General features: G+C 41.0%; 1 protein-coding gene across 1 annotated transcript in view; it reads right to left on the minus strand.

Moving 5' to 3' along the window:
- Positions 1–27,325, minus strand: part of TCHHL1 (trichohyalin like 1) — a 51,888-nt gene that overhangs the window by 7,118 nt on the left and 17,445 nt on the right. The window contains 2 exon segments of the mRNA XM_071207285.1: positions 1,437–1,523; positions 1,874–1,977. Of these exon segments, the coding sequence (XP_071063386.1) occupies positions 1,437–1,523; positions 1,874–1,977 (191 nt within the window).

Below are 27,325 nucleotides of genomic sequence, written 5' to 3' on the forward strand. Positions count from 1 at the left end.
ACTTAACATTTTTCATTGTTTTTAACTACATATTTTTATAATTATTCTTTTATTGTCTATAAGCTTTTTGAAGGTAGGATATACGTCTAGTTTGCTTGTCAGTCTTTCTCAGAGGCTAGCAAGATATGTGGCACATAATTGATGCAAATAAATATTGGTCGAATGATGGGAAGTGATATGGCTCAAGTGATTGGGCTTCTGCCTACCATATGGGAGACCCCAAGTTCAGGTCCCATCTCCTGGAGAAGGTGAGCTGGCTTGGCGGGCAGGTGTGATGAATTGACACAACAAGATGACATAGCAAAAGAGACACAGAGGAAAGACAATGAGACACAAAACAAACCAGGGAGCTGAGATGGTTCAGGAATTGAGCGCCTCTGTCCCACATGGGAGGTCCCAGGTTCGGTTCCTGGTGCCTTCTAAAGAGAAGACAAGCAGACACAGAGAGCACACAGCAAATGGGCACAGAGAGCAGACAGTGAGCTCAAACAATTGGGGGGGGCGTAAATAAATAAACATAAATCTTAAAAAAAATATTGGTCAAGTGAATGAATAAATGAATATGTGCTAGAAACTGAACCAAATGCTAGAGATACAAAGGAAAACATACAGGCATGTGGATAGTCCCTGCCCCTCAGAGACAGGTAAATGGACAATTGTAATATTCTGTGATAATTGCCACAGGGATAAAATGGAAGCTTATAAAGCAAACACTTAAACTGGATCACTTTGGCTGCAGTTGGCTAATAGATTGTGGGTAGTGGTGATAGAAGCAGGGAGACCATTTAGGAGGCTATTGCAGTAGTCCAGGTCAGAGATAATGATGGCCTGGACCAATGCAGGGGCAGTGGGGATGGAGAGAAGTGGACAACTCAGAAAGATATGTATTTGAAGTCAGAATAAGTAGAACTTGGTGACTGAATTAGAGGAGAGAAGTAAAGAGAGGAAAGTGTCAAAGCTGATGCCCACCAGGGTTTTTGGCTTGGGCAGATGAGTGGATGGTACTGCTGCATTCACTGAGACACAAAATGAAGAAGGAGGACAAGGTCTGAGGTGGAGAGATTTACACAGGTTGAATGTGAGATGCTTGTGAAATATCCAAGGAAGATGCTCAGCAGGGTGTTACCTGTATGGGTCTGAAGTGCAGGAGCAAGACCTGGGCTGATGAAGTGACTCTGAAAGTCATCAGTGTATGAGAATGGTTGAAAAGAGAATCAGTGAAATCACCAGGAGAAATACACAGAGTGAGAAGAGAATCTCAGAGACTACTAACTCTCAGTGATGGACAGAAGAAGAGGGACATGAAATAACCCTGAGAAAAAATTGCTTAGAAAGGGAGAGGGGAAGCCAGGAGAGGGTAGTACCATTGGAGCCAACTGGAAAGTCCCAAGTCACAGAGTAAATGGGCAAGGAGAGTGAATCGCTGTCCTTCTTACCATCAGGGCCACTTCACAGTCCTGTTGGAGAAGTTTCTTAAGTTCTGTCTTGCTCAGCCTCTGACAGTCTCCATCACTCTTGGCATGCTTGTGGAAAACAGTGATGATACTGATAATGCTCCTCAGAAGACTGCGAGTCATCTTGTTTTGTCAACTGAAATGCACCTGGAATGCAACTGAGAATACCCAACTTCTTTTATTTTCCTGAATTGCTACTATAATCCATTCTTTCTCCATCTCTTGGAGGTAGATTACAGTGTAAAGATCTGACCTAATTGTAATGCCAGACGTGCAATTGGCATTTGTGAAAGAAAGAAAAACATTTTCAGTTTATCTTTCATTTCCAGTAACAGAACTCATAATCCTCAAAATGAAGACTGCAGAAACTGAACAGGCCCTTTCAGCTCTATAGCCACGAATGCACCATATGGACTCACCTGGAGTAAGTTCAGCACAATCTCTCCTTCCACATCTGAAGGTAGATGTTCCTCTGTGGACAGTGCTAGTGGAGCATTCCAGAAGGCTGTCCACACTAAACTACCTGGCCCAGAAAGTAAAGAGCAGGACTAGAGGATCATCTGCATCAAATGATCTTTTTCTTCGTACATATCTCTGTTATGATACATGTTACATTGCATATTAATTGCTTGTTTCTTATCTATCTCCTTCAGAGATTGTTCTGTGAGGGCCAGGAAACTTGTTATCTATTTTATACTTACCCTAGTACCTAGAATATAACAGAGGCTTAATAAAGGCTTGATGAATGGGTACATGAACAAATGAATTGTTCCTAGTTTGAGTGAGAAGTTGGATTAGGTTAGTGGTTCTCAAAGTTTGCTGTACTTTAGACTCACTAGAGGGACCTTTAGAGAAATAAGGACCCCAGGTCCCACCTCCATAGATACTGATTCAGTCAGTCTGAAGCCAGGTCCTGGAATCTACATTTTAAAAACTCCCCAGCTGATTCTGATGTCGCTTAAAGAACCACCTGACCTCTGAGGTCCTTTGCAACTAGAAGGTTCTGTGAAGGCAACAATAATGAATGAACTAATTCTACAGGCATTTGTGAACCCTGGGCTGTACCTGGGAATGTGAGGTGAATAAGAAAGGTTTTTCCCTCAAGGAATTCAAAGCCTGGTGGAGAAGATGCAGACAACTTAACACTGAGCATGTAGTAGTGGTTGGAGACTAAGACAGGAACAGTTCTTTAGATACTGTCCTTACGATATTTGAAAATATTAGCATTCTAATAACATGTCAGTGTAAGGAATGTCATAGAATTCTCCAGAAAGTAAAAAATACATCTGCACAATCTAATTGTCCATGTAAAAGTACCAAGCAAGTAAAACAATTATGAAAATACCAAACACAAATAGAATTCTTTTCTTAGAGGACTTACTGAGGTTGCCGAGAGAAATGGAGGATTCAGGCCAAAATGCTTGTGGAATTACAGGCCTGGGGATCCTGGCCTTTATATAGGAGTTATAATTGCACCCTTCAACCAGACATCTTTTGCAGGCAACGCCCTAGGTGTATAATGGACTGATTCATGGCAAACTAAGCCCCGTTCATCTGTTTCTCTCCAGCGGGCTTTTAAACTTGGCATTTCCTCAAATTCCATTGCTACTTTGTATTAGCTTTACTTTACTTACTTGCAGCCTGGCCCCTGGAGGGACAGCTACATCAGGCCCTAGACCCATCAGAATGTGTTGAGAGTGGGCCTATGTGTGCCCTAGAAAAAGTCTCGCCTTCTGAAAGCAAACAAGGTGATTCTTTTTTATTTCCCAAAGGATTTATTTATCACCCGCCGCCACCCCCGCCGTTGTTTTTTTGCCCTTGCTGCCTGTTCTCTGTGTCCTTTTCCTGTGTTTTCTTCTGTGTCTGCTTGTCTTCTCTTTAGGTGGCAGTGGGAACTGATTCTGGGACCCTCTGGAGTAGGAGAGAGGTGTTCAATCTCTTGTGCCACCTCAGCTCCCTGGTCGGCTGTGTCTCTTACTGTTTCTCCTCTGTGTCTCTTTTTGTGGCATCATCTTCCTGTGCCAGCTCTCCACGTGGGCCAGCACTCCGCTTAGGCCAGCTTGCCTTCACCAGGAGGCCCTGGGAATCAAACCCTGGACCTCCTATGTGGTAGATGGGAGCCCAGTCACCTGAGCACATCTGCTTCCTGGAGAAGTTGGTTCTTTCCTCCCCCCCCATTTATTATTATTATTTTTATTTTTAAAAGATAAATAGATCACACAAATTATTACATTAAAAAATGTAAGAGGTTCCCATATACCCCACTCCCCACACTCCCACTCCTTGCCATCGACAACTTCTTTCATTAGTGTGGTACATTCATTGCATTTGATGAGTACATTTTGGAGTACTGCTGCACAGCATGGATTATAGTTTATGTTGTAGTTTACTCTGTCTCGCAGAAGTTCATTCTTTTTTTTTCTTTTTGTCTTTATTTATTTAATGTTACATTAAAAAAATATGAGGTCCCCATATACCCCCCCACCCCCCTCACCCCACTCCCCCATAACAACAACCTCCTCCATCATCATGAGACATTCATTGCACTTGGTGAATATGTCTCTGAGCACCGCTGCACCTCAAGGTTAATGGTCTGCGTCATAGCCCACACTCTCCCACAGTCCACCCAGTGGGCCATGGGAGGACGTACAATGTCTGGTAACTGTCCCCAGCACCACCCAGGACAACTCCAAGTCCCAAAAATGCCTCCACATCACATCTCTTCCTCCCACTCCCTACCCCCAGCATCCACCATGGCCACTTTCTCCACACCAATGCCACATTTTCTTCTATTACTAATCATAATAGTTCATGAATAGCATATCAGTAAGTCCACTCTAATCCATACTCTATTCCTCCATCCTGTGGACCTTAGAATGGTTGTGTCCACTCCACATCTATATCAAGAATTGCTGGATGCAATTCTCCTGCTTTCAGTTGTAGGCACTCTTGGCTCCCTGGTGTGGTGGTTGACCTTCTTCACCTCCATGTTAGTTGAATGGGGTAAGTCCAATAAACAAGAGTATAGGAGTTACAAGTCTGTTGCGGCTCAGGGCCTGGCTATCACATCCAGAGATTCAGGTCCCCTGGGTATATATTAAACCCCAGCTCCAACTACAGTTCTGGTAAAGTAACAGGAGAGACTTGTGGACAAAGATCACATCTAAGTCCAGCTCTATCACACAAAAACACAAATTCCAAAGTAGGGCCAACTGACATGGCACTGAACTCCATCTGCCAAGACCATAGAACCTGTGGGTCTCTGTAGCCCTCAGAAGAAGCAATACCTGGGGTTGTACCTACAGAAGTTCATTCTTGATCTGAGCTATTTCAGTCCTTAAAACAGCTGTGTCACAGTTTGTAATGGCATGCTTTGTTTGGATGTTGAGGCTGAAGTGCCAAATTGCATTCAATCCTCCTTTAGATATGATAATAACCACGAATGTGGGTCTATCTTAACTCCCATCAGGCCTGTTCCCCAGGCTGGTGGTTCTGTACCCCATCCTCCCTATCCCTGTGTCCACTTGCTATCAAAGCATGAGATACTCACACTGCTTTAGAGATAAAGGCTTTTCTTTTTTGATGATCACAACAGGAATAAGTTGGACCTAGGAGAGGATCTGTGGGCTTCAGAGTGGTGTCTGCTAAAATTTTACTGCTTTTATAGAATATTTCTAGTGTATTTCAGCTTCTCTCCCATGCTAACACCCTTTCTTCTTAACTTTCATAAGTTAGAAGAAAATAGTTTTTCCCTATTATTATTAAAAACTTTTTAATTTTACATATTTAAAAATTGTTCCTTAGTTTCTGAGAAATTATGTATAGGTAGATGCATCCCCAAAGAATCTTTTATGACTGTAAAAATAATTTCCACTCCCCTTTATTGTAGACCTTTTGTAGACCTCTCTTAGAGACCTCTGGTTCTATAATCATGCTGAGAGCCAGCAGGGGGACTGCACCGGAGAAACCTCTCATAGCCTTGTGGGCATGGCGGACAGGTGAGAACTACCAAATCAGTCAAGGCGAATATAGATGCATTTATTTTCCCAGGATCGTGGTAGTTGATTTTTAGCTAGTCAAATTGATTTTGAGAGTAGTTCCACAAGCAGACACTTTCATCGCATAAGTGGAAGCTCTGAGGCCACAAGAGGTTCGTTTTCCCAAAGTAACACAGTGAATCACAGATGAACCCAGGCCTGGATCCCAAATATTTTGTCTCCAATTTGGTTCATTGTTTTGTTTTCTCGTCTCCTACATGACTTCCAAAATTGTATGCAATAAATACACCTTGAGAGTTGAATTATCAACTCTGTTCAGTTTCTTCCCTGCACATCCCATGGCCCTGAGCAATTTATTTTCAGAGCATGCTCAAAATATATTCTTTTCCAAACAACAACAACAAACACTACAAAACAAAAATAGCTTTTGCAAGGAGGTATTCCAGATATTTGACTTAATAATATTTCGTAGTTGTTGAGTTTCTGTAGGAATGTTTTTCCTGCCCTTGGTCTGAGGGTGTGGGCTGAAATGTTTTCTAGCTGCTGAAGGAGGAGGCTTGAATTCCCAGTTCTCCTGCTCCCCTGTGTGACCCTGGAGAAACCTGTCACTGTGTGCCTGAAGGGCCTGGTGCATAAGCTCCCTGTGGCCATTAGTTGTTATCATTGGGGTGATTAATAACAGTAATGTAAATAATTATAATTCTTGCTTTGAAGAACCTTTCTTTGAGGGGGATTGCCTTTCCTTAAATGTCTCCCCACCCTCTTGGCAAACGAGTCTTTGGCAGCCAGACCTGCTGCCTCCGTGCCCTGGTGTAGGGTGGCAGCGATGGCTGTGGCTGATACATGGGTTTTGTTGAACTTCTTGGAGTTTGGCTTACCTAATTCCTGGGATCTTCTGGCTTTTTAAAACAATCTTTCATCTTTTTATTTTCTGGTTGTCTCTGTCTGTTCTCTTTCTTTTCTTTTCTTTTCTTTTTTGTATGTACCATATTTTATTTATCCATTTATTTGTTTTTTCTTTTTCAAATTCTACTCAATTTATTCATTTTTAAAAAAATATTACATTAAAAAAATACAAGGTCCCCATTCACCCCCACCACCTCCACCCCACCGCTCCCCCCACAGTAACACTCTCCCCTATCATCAGAACACATCCATTGCATCTGGTGAGTACATCTCTGGGCATCGCTGCACCCCATGGCCTGTGGTCCACACCATAGCCCACACTCTCCATGTTCCATCCAGTGGGCCATGGGAGGACATACAATGTCCGGCAATTGTCCCTGGAGCACCACCCAGGACAACTCGAAGTCCCGAAAATGCCTCCACATCTCATCTCTTCCTTCCATTCCCCGCACCCAGCAGCCACCATGGCCACTTTTTCCACACCAATGCCACATTTTCTCGATTATTAACCACAATAGTTCATGAATAGAATATCATTAAGTCCACTCTAATCCTTACTGTATTCCTCCTTTCTGTGGACCTTGGCTTAGCTGTGTCCATTCCACATCTATGTCAAGAGGGGGCTTAGATTCCACATGGATACTGGATGCAATCCTCCTGCTTTCAGTTGTAGGCACTCTAGGCTCCATCGTGTGGTGGTTGACATTCTTCAACTCCATGTTAGCTGAGTGGGGTAAGTCCAATAAATCAGAGTGTAGGAGCTGAAGTCTGTTGAGGCTCAGGGCCTGGCTATCATATTGTCAGTCCAGAGATTCAAATCCCTTAGATATATCTTAAACCCCAGCACCAACTACAATTCCAGTAAAGTAGCATGAAAGGCTTGTGAAAAGAGATCCCATCTGAGTCCAGCTCCATCACACAGAAACACCAGCTCCAAAGAAGGGCCAACTGACATGGCAGTGAACCCCATCTGCCATGACAATAGAACCTGTGGGTCTTAGCCCTCAAAAGGACCAATACCTGGGGTTGTATCTACTTTATCTGTCTCTGAGACTCTGCTCAGGTGTGCATAAGGGCAATCTTTCTGACAACCTCCAGACTCTTTTTTAGAGACTCATAGCCATATAAACTCATTTGTCCTTTCCATTTCCCCCTTATTTTAGGTCAAACAGCATTTTTAACTCCTGTTATTATATGTAGACAGGGATATTCTGCTGGTCCGCGTTGAACCTTTAATTCAAGGTCATTTTCTAGTTATGTCATCAGCTGGTACTTGGCAGTGATCCCTTGGTGCCAGGGAGGCTCATCCCTGGGTGTCATGTCCCATGCTGGGGGGAAGGCATTGCATTTACATGCTGAGTTTGGCTTCGAGACTGGCCACATTTGAGTAACATGGAGGCTGTCAGTAGGGAACTCTTAGGCACAGTGCTGCTCTAGGCCTTGTTCTTATTGCAGGTGTATAGGCTCACAAACATAGTCATTAGTATCAGGGGCTCACTGTTGGACCCTCATTCCTTCCTGGTCCTTACCGTTGCACCTGGGGGACTGCCGCTGCTCCCCTAGGGACCACGACAGAGCCCCCCCCCCCCCCCCGGCCACTATGAGTATATCCAAACATTTCCATGCACCCTGGACACATGCCCTGTATTACTCCCTGTCAACCATATATGGCCTGTCAATAACATCCCATACCAGTATTCCTCCACTGCCATTGTTGAACCACTCTGTGATCCAAAACTTCCTGAAAAGTGAAGCCCAATATAATGTCAGGTTCCCTTACTAGTAAAATGGAATATAGCAATGAGTTTAAAGGTTAGATATAGAATACATATTCATTTGGAGAAATTCTACATCCTATCTTTTTCTTTTCTTTTTTCCTAATTATTGAGCTTCTCTTCACAAGAGCCTTAGATCACAGTAATTCATATATACAATATACAGTACTCCCACATACCCATTATAAAACCTTTTCCCTTCCACAGCGATAATCTTTTAACTTATTCATATAATATTTACTGAAACTGATGTACAGATATTGAGACAATAGCTTTCAAACAAGGTGACATTTGTGTTTACATTGTGGTTTATACTTTAGGCTATAGAGTTTTCTAAATTTTTTAGTTATCCTATGTTTTACATTATGGTTTATATTATTAGTCTGTCGTCCCCTATATGTTTTTGGTGTAATATTACATGTTTTATATCCATCCTTGTGTACTCTTGTGAAACACTTCTTTTGCCCTCACATTTACTTTGGTTCCATCTATTCAATATCTACTTCCCCCTCCCCTTGGGGCCCACAGTGACAGTCAATCTTCATTTCTTGAGGAGCCATGTGCAGAGATACTTGCAACAGTGTTGAGGGCTTGACTTGCTCAACTGCCCTAATGCTCTGGGAAGCACCCCTTTCTCTTGAGAGATACAGTTCCCTCTATTTGATGGCATTAGTCCTCCCCAGGATGTGGGTCTACCTTCACTCTCATTATATGGGTCTTGACCCAATGGTATAACCCACTCTGGCAAAATGAGCATTCAGATATTCCCTAGGAGTCTGTCCTGCGTCAGGTTATCCCCTTTGAGTATCTTAAACAGGTAACTTTCCTAATTATATTTTGAAAAGGTTTTCTCAGCATTATACTCTCAACCAACACCTGACAATCTCCTATGTTCGTATGTTGCCCCACCCTCCCCTCAATTTCTTGGGCAATATAACCCATCCGTCCATCCCTAGGCCCCCTCAAACCCGCAAAGCCCCACCCAAAGGTAACCCTATGCCCCCATTTTATCTCTTCCTTGTGCACATACTTACCTCCAGCTTATCATAGATTTCACCCATGTAGATGTCAGCTTACATCCTTCCTCTATCCCCTGATTTCCTGTAAGCCTATCTTCCAGTCTCTAGCTCTCTGAGGCAGCTTGCTTATTTAATATCATTGAGGTCATGTAGTATTTGTCCTTCAATGCCTGGGTTGCTTCATTCAACATAAGGTTCTCAAGATTCATCCATGTTATCATGTATGCTTGTAGTGTATTTTGTTCTTAAAGCCGAGTAGTATTCCATTGTATGTATATACCACATTTTATTGATGCACTCATCTGTTGATGGGCATTTGGGTTGATTCCAACTTTTGGCGATAGTGAACAATGCTGCTATGAACATTAGTATGCATATATCGGTTTGTGTCCTTGTTTTCAGTTCTGCTGGGTATACTCAGCAGTGGTATTACTGGGTCATATGGCAAATCTATGGTTAGTTTTTTTGAGAAACCGCCAAACTGTCCTCCAGAATGGTTGGATCCTTCTGCATTCCCACCAGCAGTGGATGAGTGTTCCCATTTCTTCACATCCTCTCCAGCATTTGCAGTCTTCTGTTTTTTTCATAGCTGCCAATCTTATGGGAGTAAGGTGGTATCTCATCGTAGTTTTGATTTGCATTTCCCTGATAGCTAAAGATTTGGAGCATTTTTTTTAGCCATTTGTATCTCTTCTTTGGAGAAGTGTCTGTTTAAATCTTTTTCCCATTTTTTAAATGGGTTGTTTATCTTTTTATTTTCAAGATATAGGAGTTCGGGAAACGGACTTTGGCCCAGCGGTTAGGGCGTCCGTCTACCACATGGGAGGTCCGCGGTTTAGGCCCCTGGCCCCCTTGACCTGTGTGGAGCTGGCCCATGCGCAGTGCTGATGCACGCAAGGAGTGCCGTGCCACACAGGGGTGTCCCCCGTGTAGGGGAGCCCCACGTGCAAGGAGTGCACCCATAAGGAGAGCCGCCCAGCGCGAAGGAGGGAGCAGTCTGCCGAGGAATGGCGCCGCCCACACTTCCCGTGCTGCTGACGACAACAGAAGCGGACAAAGAAACAAGACGCAGCAAAAAGACACAGAAAACAGACAACCGGGGGAGGGGAGGGGAATTAAATAAATAAATAAAAAAATAAATCTTAAAAGTAAAAAAAAGGTATAGGAGTTCTTTATATATGCAAGTTATAAGTCTCTTATCAGATATATGATTGCCAAATATTTTCTCCCATTGTGTAGGTTCCCTTTTTACTTTCTTGACAAATTCCTTTGAGGTGCAGAAGGCTTTAATTTTGAGGAAGTCCCATTTATCTATTTGTTCTTTTGCTGCTCGTGCTTTTGGTGTGATGTTCATGAAGCCATTTCCTATTACAAGGTCTTGTAGATATTTCCCTACATTGCTTTCCAAGGTCTTTATGGTTTTGGCTCTTATATTTAGGTCTTTGATCCATCTTGAGTTGATCTTTGTATAGGGTGTGAGATGGTAATCCTCTTTCATTCTTCTAGATATGGATATCCAGTTCTCCAGGCACCATTTGTTGAATAGGTCATTCTCTCCCAGTTGAGAGGGTTTGATGGCTTTATCGAATATTATATGGCTATATATATGAGGTTCTATATCAGAACTTTCAATTCGATTCATTGGTGTTGTGTCTCTCCTTATGCCAATACCATGCTGTTTTTACTACTGTAGCTTTGTAGCATGTTTTGAAGTCAGGTAGTGTGATTCCTCCAATTTCGTTTTTCTTTTTCAATATGTCTTTGGCTATTCGGGGCCTCTTTCCTTTCCAAATAAATTTCATAGTTAGTTTTTCTAGTTCCTTAAAGAAGGCTGTGTTGATTTTTTTTGGGATTGCATTGAATGTGTAGATCAGTTTTGGTAGGATAGACCATCTTAATAATATTTAGTCTTCCTATCCATGAACGGGGAATATTCTTCCATTTATTTAGGTCTTCTTTGATTTCCTTGAACAGTCTTGTATAGTTCTCGGTGTATAAGTTTTTTACATCTTTAGTTAAATTTATTCCTAAATATTTGATTTTTTAATTTACTATTGTAAATGGTATTTGTTCCTTGATTTCCTCCTGAGCTTGCTCATTATTGGTGTACAGAAATGCTACTGATTTTTGCGCATTGATCTTATAACCTGTGACTTTACTAAACTCATTTATGAGTTCTAGAAGCTTTGTTGTAGACCTCTCAGGGTTTTCTATGTATAGGATCATGTCATCTGCAAATAATGAAATTTTGACTTCTTCCTTTCCAATTTGAATGCCTTTTATATCTGGTTCTTGCCTCAGTGCTCAAGCAAGTACTTCTAAGACAATGTTAAATAGAAGGGGAGAGAGTGGGCATCCTTGACTTTTTCCTGACTTTAGAGGGAAGGATTTTAGGATTTCTCCATTGTAAATGATGTTGGCTGTAGGTTTTTCATATATACTTTTTATCATGTTCAAAAGATTTCCTTGTATTCCGATCTTTTGTAGTGTTTTTATCGAGAAAGTGTGCTGTGTTTTGTCAAATGCTTTTTCTGCATCTATAGCTATAATCATGTGATTTTTTTCCTTCAATCTGTTTATATGGTGTATTACATTGATTGATTTTCTTATGTTGAACCATCCTTGCATACCTGGAATGAATCCCACTTGGTCGTGGTGTATAACTCGTTTAAAGTGTTGTTGAATACGATTAGCAAGTATTTTGTTAAGTATTTTTGCGTCTAGGTTCATTAGAGAAATTGGTCTGTAATTTTCCTTTCTTGTGGTGTCGTTGTTTGGCTTTGGTACTAGGGTAATGTTGGCATCATAGAAGGAGTTAGACAATGTTCCTTCTGTTTCGATTTTTTGGAAGAGTTTCAGCAGGATCGGTGTTAGTTCTTTCCGGAATGTTTTGTAGAATTCACCTGTGAAGCTGTCTGGCCCTGGGCTCTTCTTATTTGGGAGGTTTTTAATGATGGATTCTATCTCTTTACTTGTGATTGGTTTGTTGAGATCATCAATTTCTTCTTTCGTCAATATAGGCTGGTTATGTGTTTCTAGGAATTTGTCCATTTCCTCTGAGTTGTCATTTTTGTTGGAATATAGTTTTTCAAAGTATCCTCTTATGATAGTCTTTATTTCTGTGGGATCAGTGGTGATATCTCCTTTCTCATTTCTTATTTTGTGTATTTGCATCTTCTCTCTTTTTTTCTTTGTTAGTCTCACTAAAGGTTTGTCAATTTTATTGATCTTCTCAAAGAACCAGCTCTTGGTCTTGTTTATCTTTTCAAGTGCTTTCTTATTTTCTATTTCATCTAGTTCTGCTCTTATCTTTGTTATTTCCTTCCTTCTTCTTGTTGGATTACTTTGTTGCTTTTTTTCTAATTCCTCCAAATGTGCAGTTTGTTCTTCAATTTTTGCTCTTTCTTCTTTTCTGATATATGAATTTATGGCTATAAATTTCCCTCTCAGTACTGCTTTTGCTGCATCCCATAAATTTTGGTACGTTGTGTTATCATTATCATCATTTGTTTCAAGGTAGTCATTGATTTCTTTTGAGATTTCCTCTTTGACCCACTGTTTTTCTAAGAGTGGGCTGTTTAATTTCCATATCTTGGTGTGAAATCTGGGCCTCTGGCCCTTGCAGATTTCCAGCTTCACTCCACTGTGGTCAGAGATATTATTTTGTATGATTTCGCTCTTTCTGAATTCATTGAGCCTTTCTGTGGCCTAGCATATGGTCTACCTTGGAGAATGATCCATGTCCACTTGAGAAAAATGTATATCCTGCTGTGTTTGGGTGTAATCATCTGTATATGTCTATTAGATCCAGCTCCTCTAATATACTGTTCAAATATTTCATTTCTTTAGTGATTCTCTTTTGAGATGTTCTGTCCAGGGTTGATAGTGGTGTATTAAAATCCCCCACTATAATTGTAGATGCATCTATTCTTTCACTTAGTTTTTCCAGCATTTGCCTTATGTATTTAGAGGCGCCCTTGTTAGGAGCATAAATATTTATGATTGTTCATTCTTCTTGACAGATTGTCCCTTTTACTAAAATGTAGTATCCTTCTTTCTCTCTCACAATTGTTTTGCATTTAAAGTCTATTTTGTTTGATATTAATATAGCTAATCCTGCCTTTTTTTTTTTGGTTATTGTTTGCTTGTAAGATTGTTTTCCAACCATTCACTTTCAGCCTCCATGAATCTCTGGGTCTAAGATGTGTCTCTTGTAGACAGCATATAGATGGGTCATATTTCCTTATCCAATGTCCCAGTCTGAATCTTCTGATAGGTGAGTTTAATCCATTGACATTCCGTGTTATTACTTTCAAGGAATTATTTATGTTAGCCATATTTTGATTGGACTTGTGTTTGTCATATTTTGTTTGTTTGTTTTTTCTTCTCCTTTTGTCCTTTTTGTTGCTCTTATACTCTCCTCCAACTATGCCTGTCCTGTTTTTCCTTTCTTCCTGCAGAACTCCCTTTAGAATTTCTTGAAGGGGAGGTTTCTTGTTGGCATACTCTTTCAGTTTCTGTTTATCTGTGAATATTTTGAACTCTCCATCATTTTTGAATGCTAGTTTAGCTGGATAGAGTATTCTCGGTTGGAAATTTTTTTCTTTTAGTACCTTGACTATATCATACCACTGCCTTCTTGCCTCCATGGTTTCAGATGAGAAATCAGCACTTAATCTTATGGAGCTTCCCTTGTATGTGATGGTTTTCTTTTCTCTTGCTGCTTTTAGAATGTTCTCTTTGTCTTGAGCATTGGATAATTTGACAAGTATATGTCTTGGGGTGGGCCTGTTGGGGTTTATGACGATTGGGGTGCACTGTGCTTCTTGGATATGTACATCTGTCTCTTTCAGTATTTTGGGAAGTTTTCAGCCATTAATTCCTGCAACACTCCTTCTGACCCCTTTCCCTTCTCTTCTCCTTCTGGGATGCCTATAATATGTATATTTGAGCATTTTGCATTGTCATTCAGGTCCCTAAATTCTAGCTGGATTTTTTCTATCTTTTTATTGATGAATTCTACTATCTGTTTGATTTCCAATGTACTGTCTTCCACATCACTAATTCTCTGCTCTGCCTCTTCTAATCTGCTGTTATTTGCTGTGAATGTATTTTTGATATCTTGAACTGTGGTGTTCATTCCCATATCATATCTGTTATCTTTTTGCGTATGTCTGCAATTTCCCCTCCAAGTGTTGTCTTCATATTGTTAACCTCTTCCTTTACTTCATTAAATTTGTCTGTGATATATGTTCTGAGATCTTTAATTACTTGTGTGAAGTTCTGTTCCCCTTCTTGGTTTTTAGTTTGTTCATTGGATTCAGCCATGTTTTCCTGATTACTGGTTTGGTTTGTAGATTTTTGTTGCTGTCTGGTCATCATTTTATCTTGACAGGTTTAATCAGTTCCTTAGCTTCTTTGTCTAGTCTTGGAGGTTAATTAGCTGTTGTTTTTGTGTAAGTGTTATATCTTCTTTTTGTCACTTTCTTCTTCTTATTCTAATTTCTTATTGCTGGCTGAGTTCACTTTGAAGGAAAGTATTAGGGCCAGGGTAAGTCAATTGTGTAAAAAGGAAAATGTGTAAAGTAGTATTGGTAATAAATGTTAACATAGCAACAATATGAGATCTGGGAGGATGGATATTACATTCATGTAAGTTGTGTAGATTTATAGCAGTAGGTAGAGTACCTATAATGAGGTAGTCGACTGAATATGGGTGGAATATGGTATGAATTAAAAAGCTAGTGTTTTCGTGAGAGAGGGAAAGAGAAAAGAAACGCAATAGTTTCAAGAGTGGATAAAAGACAGAAAACAAAACAAAGGTATTAGAAATTAAGAGTTAGACAATTTGGGGATCAAAGAAAGGGAGGTGGAATATAGGAGAGACAGTAGATGATGGAGGATATCAAGATGTGGGGGAAAGGGGATAGTGTAGGTGGCCAAAATCAATTCACACAGAAATGAGGCAACGGAGGATGAGGAACCCAGCAAATGTGAGTTGTTCCCTGCAGCACCTATTGTATAATTAAAATAAAATAAAATAAGAAGAAATTGAGGGATGAGAGAAAAAAAAAAAAAGAAAAGAAAGAAAGAAAGAAAAAGGGGGGTGGGTAAAGGGAGGGGAACAAGTAAGGGAAAGGAAAAAGATATAGAACAAGCACAATAGCAACAACAAAAACCCCGCCTAAATAACTGAAAAAAAAAAAAAAGACCTTGGGGGATACAATGGGACAAAAGACTAGTAGATAATGCAATGTTAGTAATCAGAACAATAAAAAAATAAAATTAAATAAAAATAGAACAAAACAAAATAAAACAAAACGAAAACAAAAAAGAAAAAACGCAAATGTTGAGGGCTAGGACATTCAAGGACCTCAGATGGACCTCAGGGTGTGGTGGATTCAGGGATGGAAAGTCTGTGATATTGCAGACTCAAGAGGTGTGAGTCTCTGGGGTGTGGGCCACCAGGGTTTAGGGGACACAGACCTGGCAACCTCAAATCTGGTTAACAGGGAGCCCGGAGCACCACAGTGCAACACAGCCTTCAGGGATCCCCACAGCTGGGTGCCAGCCCCATGGAGGAGGTCACATCCGCAAACTCTGACCTATGTGTCAGAACCCCGCAATTAACCCTCTTACTATGGTCTCTTCTGTGGCTGTATCACCAATTCGACTTCAGGACACCTCCTGCCTTGTAAGCCCCCAAAACAGCCACCTGGGGGCGCCTCTACACTGCAGCCAATTTTATGAAGCTGCAGATCAGCAGCCAGGCCCAGGGGTTGGGGCTCTAGCCAGAAGCTCCGATATCAGAGTCCGAAACCGAAATTCCCACGCTTTACAAAATATTCCCCTAATCGGCTTCCAGACGTCTCCCACCCTGCCAACCCCTGAAACAGCCTCCTGGTGACATCTCTTTATTGCGAACAATTTACGGCCGCTGCAGATCGGCAGCCGGCCTTGGGGGCGGGGCTCTAGTCAGAAGCGCTATTATTTGTGTCCGCACTCAAAAATTCCCCGCCTTGCAATAAAGCTCCCGTCTGTCTCCCCAAATTGGTCTGTGAAGGCCTCCTGCCCTGTTATCCCCCCAATAGCCTGCTCAGGGCTTATGAATTCCCCAGTACTGCAGAGCCTCAAAGACTTGCCGCTGCGGTGCCAGTGCTGCGACTCCGCGCACCCCAGGAGAGAGCATCCGGCGCACAGCCCCCACCTCCGTGTAATAAAGCCTCAATTTTATCTTATACACGAATTTTCTCTGTTACCTTCCCACCAAATCAATGTCCAGATACCTCTTGCCCTGCAAAATCCTGAAACAGCCTGGTCCCGAAGAATTTCCAACACTGCCCAGCCGCTTCTTTGCAGGAGAGATTATCAGGTACACTCCTGTCTATTCTCTTTCTTATCTTCCCTTTGTCATCCTCCTTTGAACTTTCAGTCTTTCTTTCTCGTTGTCCTCTTCTTTCTGCACCTCTTCTCACCTTTTGTCTCTTCCATTCCCCATGTCCATCCCATTTATTTCAGAATATCTGAAATCTTCATTCATTTTGGTCTTCTCTTTCGTTCCATTGGTTACAATTTTATTATTTTCCATCAGGGAAGATAAAGGCAAAGCACATTAAACTGACGTGCCCTGTTCTTTCTTTTGGAAGGGAAAGTGATACTTATTGAATGTCCACCTGCCCACCCCTGTTGCTGGAGACCTGCCACAGTCCACTGCGGGGAAGCTCATCTTCAAACCATCTCTGTTCTTTTCCCGTTATGCTTCCACACTGCCTGCGTGAAGAGGATTATCCTGACCAAGTCCATGGTCAAAGCGGGTTAGGATGAGTTCTGCTGCAGAACTCATCTTGAGGTGATGTGGCCATTGTGAGTGGCACTGCCTGGGAGGAGCTTACTGGAGACTGTCCACAGGGTCATTTCAAGTTGTCACATCCTCTGTGGGAGAAGCTCGGTGATAGAGGAGCCACTGGTTGGGACTCTGCCTGCTGTGCAACCTCAGGCAACTTACAGAATCTCTCTGAGTCTCAGTAGTAAGATCAGGTGGGCATCGCATGCTAGTGTGTACAGGGACATTGCAAGGCTCAAGGAAACAATGTATCAAGGTGTGTTTTAAGCTCAACTGAGAAAAAGCAATGTCCAAACCCCAGTTATTATGTTTATTATGGGGTTCAACATGATTAAACAGGAAGCATTTGTTCCACCTGAGTGAGGCTCCTTTAAGTACACTCAGGTTAGTAATTACAGGAGTTTAAGACTGCCCCCCCAAACATCTTCACAATTAGCAAGGGCTGTCACTGAGTCAAGTGGGGCATGAGGCAGACTCTGAGGCCCCTACCCATTCTAGCTCAGTTCAGTCAAGCTTTTCTTGATTGGAAAAATGGAAACTGAAAAACAGAAAATTTTTGTCCCTCGTGTCTTTCTTTGGAAGAAGATAATAAACTCTGCAACCAAATGACTTTCCTTATGTACCAGGACCTATTTCTGAAATCGTGTTTGTTAAGGATTTTATATAAGACCCGCGTGATTCAATCATATCGATGTAATTGTAGATCTTAAAGTAACTTTAATTACAAATAATTCCCAATTATTGAAAAAATTAAAACATTATAGACTTCTACCATCACTCCTGGTCTCTTTTCTCTCGTCCCAAATCAGGATTGATTTGTTTTTTTCCCCAGATCTTTTCTTTGCCTTTTCATTTTTACAGTTAGAGAAAACCGAGGTGGACAGGTCTCCACATGCCTTCCCTTGTGGTGGAGCCTCGTCTCCTTAGCTAGGCTGTATTATTCTCGAGACTAGAAACCGCATCTTCTGCTTGATCTGGTTCCACCCCTCCCGGCTCCACCTTGAAGCCTGGTTGGAAGGGGAGGCGGAGCAGCAAACTTGTTAGAGAGAAACGGTTGTACAATACTTGACCGGGGGGAGGTAGCACCAGGGCTCCGAAGACTCCTAGGCTCTGTGGCTCAAAACCACGCCCTGGAAACCAGAGTGCTCTCTTGTGACTTTTAACCAAGTACCTGGAGCTTTAGGCCGGATTCAAAGGACTCAACGTTTATTCAGACACTCTTCAAAAATCCCACCATTGGCGCTGAAGACGGCTTTCTGTTCCCCTGCATCTGCCTCACGCCTGATCGCCTTTGCCTCTCAGAGACTCTCTCTTGCTCCGCTTTCCCACAAGCGGACAGGAAAGAAGACTCCCGTTTTCATTTCCGTGGCGATTCCTTCAGGGGCAGTCGTACCCAGACAGCCAGTCTCAGCTTCGGCTCTGGAAACCTTTTCCCTGACTCCTTCAATAAAGGCAGGAAAAATGTCCGTGGTGTTTCCTGGAGGCTCCAGGCCAACCCCAAGGCTCTCCCGAGCCCCTTTAGGCACCACGTGTTAAATGGACAGGCCTGGGAGAGTTCTGTCTTTTCATCACACGGTTCTATTTCCTTTCTGCTTTCTTCTCTTTCCTCAAAACAACGACTGGGGTGGGGCCCGAGGGGTCCGTGGAAGGGCAGTGCCACATTGCTGCTCCTGCCCGCGAGCTTTCTGAAAAGCCCCCAGGAAAGAAGGAATGTGGCTGCTCTGGAGCCTCGACCACAGGCCCCTGCTCGCCATCAGGCTCCTCGCCTGACTGCCCACCTCCGGGCTCCGAATGGCCCCATACCCTCTGCGACCCCGCGCTCTGCTCTTCCCATGCTCCTCCCTGCTCGGCTTCTGTGTTCAGGGATCCCCTCTGGCCTGGAAGGAGCCGCCTGAATTCCCTCCTAACCAAGCCCCATCTGCTCTTGGAGCCTTTTCCCTGGCAATCTGATAGGGTCTACCCTGTGTCTTTCACCTCATTGCCATCCACTGTCCCCATAATGGCCCACGCTGTTCCCACCAGACTGCCCTCCTTGCTGTCCCTTGATCATGCTGGGCATGTGCCTCAGTGCCTTCGCACATGCTGTGCCCGCTGCCAGACTGCCCTTCCCTTAGGTAGCCACCATGTGGCTTGCTCCCTCACTTCCCCCGCCTCCATCCCCACCCCCTTACTTTGCTTTATTACTCTCCCTAACATTTATTCCTCCTGACATGTTATATATTTCCTTGTTTATTTGTTGGTATTCCCCCAGTATCCCCCCTTAGAATGTAGGCTCCACAAAAGCAGGGACTTGGTCTGTTTCTTCAATGTTCTATTCCCAACACTAAGAAAATGCCTCTCAGGTAGGAGGCATGCAGTGAGTTATTTGGTGAATGAACAAATGCATGGCTTTAACTGCCATCATCTTGCCTCTCCTAAAAATTTCTACACTTATTGTTGGTGCCATGTCCAGCTGGGCCTAGACTGAGGCATTTGGCAAGAACTGAATGATAATGCTTTATTCAGATCTTTATCTCTTAACTGCACGGTCTCCAATTGTTTCATGAGTGTGTCTAGTCCTCCCAACTTCACTGTAGTCTGTTTATATGTAGAGAACAAATTTTATTATTATTTTAAACCACTTAACCCTTGAAATGGTACTGGGTTCCTTTAGAAATTACTTATTTGTTTATCCATACCAAAACAAGGAGTAAAGATTGCTAAAGATGGAGTCACGGTATTTGGTCAATAATTGCATATTGACTGGACTCTCAGTCGTGGCAACTCCTGCTGGTGAAGCTGACAGGAAGGACAGGGTGGATTTGGTTATTGGAAGGTACACTTGGAGCCAGCCTAATGGGTCCTTTTTGTGAAATTCAGGGATCCTGCTTGCAGGCCGGTGGCAAGCAGTGACTGGACATCTGTGGGTCACCCTTCTTCCATCCTAATCTAATCCTGATAAACACACTCCTGTCAGTAAGAGTGGTTGTAAAATCAGGAGTATGTATCGTTCTATATACCAAAGTTGGTTTTTATTCACTATAAGGTAATCTTTGAGAGAGAGGACTTGATTTTTTCCCCTTTATAATACATTCTTCAGATAGAATTGAAGCTGCTTACAATAAAATACATAGACAAAAAAATAGTAAAATAAAAACAGAAGTGGAAAATTAGAACTAGGAAAAGGAGAATTTAAATACACGGGCCAGAAGGATCAGCATAATTGATGCTATAACACTTCAAACTGAGCTCTGAGCTTTCCAGCAGCAGTGACCCCAGAGAAAATGCCATCATTTGTATGGTCCGCACAAGCAGAAGGCAAGAGAACTGCCAGTTTTCACTTATGGGGAAAGAGAGCTTTTCTTGGACATGAATTCTAAGAGGACTATCTCATGTGGAGCTTTATTACCTCATGATGAAATAGGCGAAGTCCTAAAGAGCATGTGGACAGGAAAGCAGTGGTGAATTTCACAGTCTATTTCATGTAGTTTTAACAAAAACTGAGGATGTGAATTTACTGAACTGTACACTTGAAGGAGGTTAAAATGGGAACTTTTGATGACCAGTTCGTCCTGGGGTAGAGTTTAGGCTACCTGAGGAGTGTGCGTGTGGGATTTATGCTTTGAGCAAAACACCAATACCCCCTCCCCAGCGGGACTGTTGAGACTCTCCTCCTCCCTGCCGGCGTAGCTGCTGGTACTCTCTGCACTGCGGTGGAGGGGGAATCTCATACCCTAAAAACCAGAGGAGCAGGTGCCAGGCAGGGTGACATGGAAACTGAGGCGCCAAAGCAGTCTTCTCAGATGGATGGAAGACTGCTGCCTCTCTGCACTGAGGTGGGCCACAAGGGCCCTTTCTCAGTTAGTAGAATCCGTGACTTAACCACATTCCGCAGGTAATCGCTGTCAGTAGTGACAGAAAGCAGTGTGCACTTTCATGTGAATCAGTGGGACAAGTAGAGCTGGTATTCGATTTAATTATGACCTGCCTTTGGTTGGCTTTGGGAAACTCGCCTCCACCCGCCTTTTGAAGGCTTTGATCAGAAGGCCATTCAGCGCACAGGCACCTTTGATTGATCCCTCAGAATTCCTGGAGCACTTGGGGCAGTCAGTGACTCAGCATGGGTCTCCTGGGGCCATGGAGTGGGAAGCTGGGGTGGAAAGAAAAGGTAGCATTTTGCAGCAGGTCTCTGAAACTACTCCTTGTCTTTTGGTTTGTGTCCTGATCTGATTTATAGACCCCAAACCTGAATACGCTCCTGGGAATTTAACAATGAGGTAGCTGATGTATCCTGTGCCCAGGGGGACAAATTCAGAGATTCTGGAAGGAACTAGTTTGAGGACTTGAGAGACCTGTGGACCACACTGCGCTCTGCCTCTTAGGAGCTGAGTGACTGGTCGTTAGTAATTTTACCCATGTTCTTTGGGATTTCATGTTCTTGTTCTCTGTGGTTCCAGCTACACTGTTCTCCTTTCAGACTTGCAAACTTATCATGTTCCTTTGTACCACAGGAACTTTGCGCAGATTTCCCTCTTCTGGAATGCTTTTTTCCCCATACTCTTTGTGTGGCCAACTCTTTCTCATCCTTAGATGTCTACGGACACTTTCTCCAGGAACAATCTTTCCTCTAGTTCTTATTAGACGCTCTCATTGGATCATGTACTTCTCCTTTGCAACATTTACCAAAATTACAATTTTTCATTAATTTGTATTATTTGATCAATGTCTCTGTTTCCCATTAAACAGCAGGACAAATGAGGGCAGAGAGCTTTCTGGCTGTTGCTCACCCTTGTATACTCAAGGCCTAGTACAAGTATTTGATAAATCATTGTTCAATGAATGAATGGCTTAAAATTCAGTTCCTGAATTATGTTTATTCTGCAGCTCAACATAACTTCTTCTATTTTAACCATTTCCAAGCATACAATTCAGTGGCCTTAAACATATTCACAATGTGGTGCTACTATCGCCACCATTCATTACCAAAAATTTCTTATCACCCCAAATAGAAACTCTGTAGTCATTGATTCCCCATTCTCCCTTCCCTGGCTCCTAGGAAGCACTAATCTACTCCCTGTCTCTATGAATTTGTATATTCTAGCTATTTCAGAAAATGAGATCATACAATATTTGTCCTTTTGTGTCTAGTGTATTTCACTTAACATGATGTCTTCAAGGTTCATCCATACTGTAAAGCTTGTATCAGAACTTCATTCCTTTTTACAGCTGAATAATATTCCATTGCATTTATATATACCGTATTTTGTTTATCCATTCATTGGTTGATAGACTCTTCGGTTGCTTCCATCTTTTGACAATTGTAAATAATGCTGTTATGAACACTGGTGTGCAAATATCTCTGAGTCCCTGTTTTCAATTCTTTTGGGATATATACCTAAAAGTGAGATTGGCAGGTCATATGGTAATCCTATACTTAACTTTCTGAGGAACAGCCAGTTGTCCACAGCGACTGTGCCATTTTGCATTCTCACCAACAATGGATGAGGGTTTCTATTTCTCTGCATCCTTGTAACACATGTTATTTTGTTTTTAAAATAATAGTCATTCTAGTGGATATGAAGTGATATCTCATTGTGGTTCTGATTTGCATTTCCCTAATGGCTCATGGTATTGAGCATCTTTTCATGCACTTATTGGCCATTTGTAGACCTTCTTTGGAGAAGTCTTTTTCCCATTTTAAAATTAGGTTGTCGTTTTGTTGTTTAGTTGTAGGAGTTCCTTATATAATTTGATATCACATCTTAATCAGATATATGGTTTTCAAATATTTTTTCCCACTTGTCTTTTTACTTTCTTTTTTTCTTTAATGATTTATTTTTACTTATTTATTTCTCCCCCTCCTTTGTTGTTTTCACTCGCTGTCTGTTCTCTGTGTCTCTTTGTTGTGTGCTCATCTTTTTTTTTTTTTTTTAGGAGTCATTGGGAATCAAACCCAGGACTTCCCATGTGGGAGGGAGTCACCCAATGGCTTGAGCCACCTCTGTTCCCTCATTTTCTTAATAATGTTCTTTGACGCACAAAAGTTTTAAACTTTGATGAAGTCCGTTTTATCTATTTTTCCTTTTGCTGCATGTGCTTTTTGGTGTAAAGTGTAAGAAATCCATTGCTTAATACAGATCTTAAAGATATTTCCCTATGTTTTCGTTTTAAGGATTTTATAGTTTAGCTCTTACATTTAGGTCAATGATCTGTTTTGGACTAAGTTTTGTATGTGGTGTGAAGTAGGGGTCCACCTTCATTTCTTTGCATGTGGATATCCAGTTTTCCCCAGTACCATTTGTTGAGAAGACTCTTCTTTTCTCATTGAGTGGACTTGGTACTTTTGTCAAAAATCAATTGGCTCTTACATGTGAGTTTGTGAACTCTTAAATTTGATTCCATTCTTCTATATGTTGGTGTTTGTGCCAGTGTCACATTATTTTCATTTCTTTAGCTTTGTAATAAGTTTTGATATGGGGAAGTGTGTTCTCCATTTCAACTTTGTTTTTGTTTTTCAACATGATTTTGATTATTTGAAGCCTCTTGTTCTTCTAAATGAATTTGATGATTTGCTTTTCCACTTCTGCAAAAAAGACTGCTGGAATTTTGATTGGTATTGTGTTGAATCTGTAAATTGCTTTGGGGAGTATTGATATCTTAATGATAATAAGATTTCCAATCCATAAACATAGGATATCCTTCCATTTATTTAGGTCTTTTAAAATTTCTTTCAATGATAATTTGTTGTTTTCTGTACAAATTCTTTACATTGTTAAATTTATTCCCAGATATTTCATTCTTTTAGTTGCTATTACAAATGGAAAATTCCCTTGATTTCCTTTTTAGATTGTTTATTGCTGGTGTATAGAAACACCTCTGATTTTTGTGTGTTGATCTTGTACTCCAATACTTTGATGAATTCATTTATTACCTCTAGTAGCTTTCTGGTATATTCTTTGATATGTTCTTTCTGTAGGATCATGTCATATATGCATAGGGAAAGTTTTTCTTTGTCCTTTCCAATTTAGGGGGCTTTTATTTCTTTTACTTGCCCAATTGCTCTGCTTAGAACTTCTAGTTCAAAGTTGAACAACAGTGGTGAAAGTGGGTATATTTGTTTTGTTCCTAATCTTTGGGGGAAAGCTTTCAGTCTTTCACCATTGAGTATGACGTTAGCTGTGGGTTTTTCATATATAACCTGTACCATGTTGAGGAAATTTCCTTCTATTTCTAATTTTCTGAGTGTTTTGCCAAATGCCTTTTCTGTATCAGCTCAGATGTTCAGGTGTTTTTTTCCCCCTCATTTTATTACTGTAGTGCATTATGGTGGCTAATTTTCTTATGTTGAACCACCCTTACATAACTGGGATAAACACCCCTTGGCCATGGTGTATAATGCCTTTAATGTGCTGTTGGATTTAGTTTGCTAGTATTTTGTTGAGGATTTTTGCATCCGTATTTATATGGGATATTTGTCTGTAATTTTCTTTTCTTGTGATATTTTTATCTGGCTCTGGTATTAGGATGATGTTGGTCTCATAGAATGAGTTAGGACTTGTTCCTTCTTCTTAAGAGTTTGAGGATTGGTGTTAATTCTTGGAATGTTTGGTATAATTTGCCACTGAAGCCACCTGGTCCTGGACTTTTCTTTGTTGGTAGACTTTTGATTACTGATCCAGTTTCTTACTGTTAAAAGTCTGTTGAGATATACTTCTTCTTGAGTCATTTAGGTAATTTGTGTATTTCTAGGAATTTGTCCATTTCATGTAGGTTATCTAATTTGCTGGCATATCAACATAATTTATTAAATAGAACATTAGAAGTGGCATTTCATGGGAAACACTTTGCCACAAATATTTCCCAAATTTCCTTATTTTTCAACATTCTTTTCAAATATGTTCATTTATTCCACACATCTTTTGCGAGCCCATAATATGTGTAAAGCAAAATAATCACAGATAAACTGTACTGAGCTCTTACTATGTGTCAGACACTGTTGTAAGCATGCCATAGTATATGAATCAAGAATCAACAAACTATGGCCTATGGACCAAAATTGCTGCTGTCTGTTTTATAAATAAAGTTTTATTGCAACACAGTCACAGTCATTCATTTATATATTGTTAGTGGCTGCTTTGTGCTACCATGGCAGAACTGAGTAGTTGCAACAGAGCCCATATGACTCCTAAAGCCCAACATATTTACTCTCTGACACTTTACAGAAAATGCCTGCCAACACCTTTAGTATATTCTGAAGTTAATCCTCACAAAATTCCTGTCGGGTAGGGGCTATTATCACCTCTATTTTTATAGATGAGGAAACTAAAGCATAGAACGTTTAAGGAACTTGTCCAAGAAAACACTGTCAGTGAGCGGCAGTTCTGGAACTGAGTCTAACCTGAGTACTGTCTCAATCTGGAGCCAGTGCTCTTAACCACTACTACATTCTGCCTTTATTCATCATTTCCCCACTTCTGAGCTTCTTCTCTCCTGACGTTTTGGAAAAGACATAAGAATTTTGTTCATCAATGCAATAATAATGAGTAAGAGTAATGTATCTTGAATAGACAAACTATTAGGAGATACTATTAGGAGATACCATTAGGAGATACTAGTAATAGACACTAGTAGACCAACTAGTGTATTAGTCTAATAGACAAACTAGTAGACACTTGAAGAGGGAGAGTAGACCCTCTCCAAGTGTCAATCCTCCCAATTTTACTGTCCTAGGATTCAATAATCAATCATGAAAACATGCCACTTCCCCAGAGAGGCCTTCTATGAACATTTGGTTTACATGATGTCTCCCTTTTGTTTCTTTTCATAGCACTTATCACCATTTTTAATTATGTATTGTTTGCCCGTTAATTTTTAAAATTATTCTCTTCCCCCATTGTGGCAGTTTGAAAGCTTTTGTGGACCTCAGAAAATCCTCTTCTTAAAGCTAATTCCCTCTCCAGTTATGTGGGGATTAGTTCTACCACCTCGGCAAGGGCTTGGTTAAATGATTTATTAAAGCTCATCTGTTCTTGCTTCAGAGCAAAAATAGCTCTGTCCTTGCTTATCTCTGCACAAGCTATCGCTTTTTGCTTGAAGTTTGAAAACAGCTTCCTCCTGCCCTTTCTGCAGCTAGATAGGATGTGAGTCTAGAGATAATGTTTCTGTTTTCCGAGACAAAACATCCTTGAGAATGTAACTTTAACCACAGCCCTTGGCTGAATCCAAAAATACATGGTATATAAGTAAGAGACATAAACCAGACAGAACCCTCCCTGGATATGAGGTTTGGTGTGCAAGTGTTTCATTCCCGCAACAATTGGCGCCCAACGTGGGGGAGCTGGTTTTCCCCCTAGCTGAGGGTAGTTTTTCTTGATGGCCCCCAGGAACAACCCAGTGTAACTGCAGTTCAGACGTTTGTTGCTGCCAGTGATCACAGCCCCCTGAGGTAAGCTGCTCACTGGGTTCAATCATAGGAACATAGCTGCATAGTGAGATTGGTCCAGACTATGTGTCCTGCACAGACAGGACATCAGCCGCCCTGAGAGAGGTAAGCTGACTGCAGACACTAGTATAATAAGGGAAATACATTATCAAATCTATCACCACACTTCACAACTATTGAAAGCAGCTAATTGTATAGTGAAAAAAACCACAGAATATTACATTGCTTCAAACAGTACAGACCTTTTGTCTGTACTTCCCCAACGAGGGAACCTTAGATTTTAAATTATGGGAACTCTCAACCTAGAATTATAGGTCAAATTGTAAACTTTATGTTTCTGTTGGTGTGTTATAATTGTTTTTGTGTTTGTTTGTTCAGTGTCAGTGTATATTTTAATACCTCTGGATAGTAATATAAATAAATAAGTAAATAAGTGCTTATATTAATACATAAGTATAAATGCTAATAAGATCTCCATAATAATAAAAATTGTAAGTCTTGATTAATGAAATTACTACAAGTTTCTTCATAAAAAATAGTTCTTGCCTAAATTGAAACAAATAGTTTATTTTTCTTCACATGATAAAATGAAGGATGTAAAACTTAAACGAATATTAAAAAAGGTAAAAAGTTTGTGAGAATGCTAACTGAAATTTGATAAGTTTGTTTAAAAAAGTGTGTTTTGTTCTAAAATAAAATGGCAGTTTTCATAAAATCAATATAGAAATATGCAGGACAAAACTTGAATGCTTATGACAAGTTGCAAAAAATACTGTGGTAGCATTCAGTGAAAAGATTGTGTTCTGTGAAGGTAAAATTTGTCTTAAAATAAAGTAATTATAGTCTATGTGGTTATGAATAATTATAAGAAGTTTATGAAAGCAATGTTTGAATTAAAGGGTTTAAATA

This window comes from Dasypus novemcinctus, chromosome 13 (genome assembly GCF_030445035.2).
Source record: "Dasypus novemcinctus isolate mDasNov1 chromosome 13, mDasNov1.1.hap2, whole genome shotgun sequence".
Lineage (NCBI taxonomy): Eukaryota > Metazoa > Chordata > Mammalia > Cingulata > Dasypodidae > Dasypus > Dasypus novemcinctus.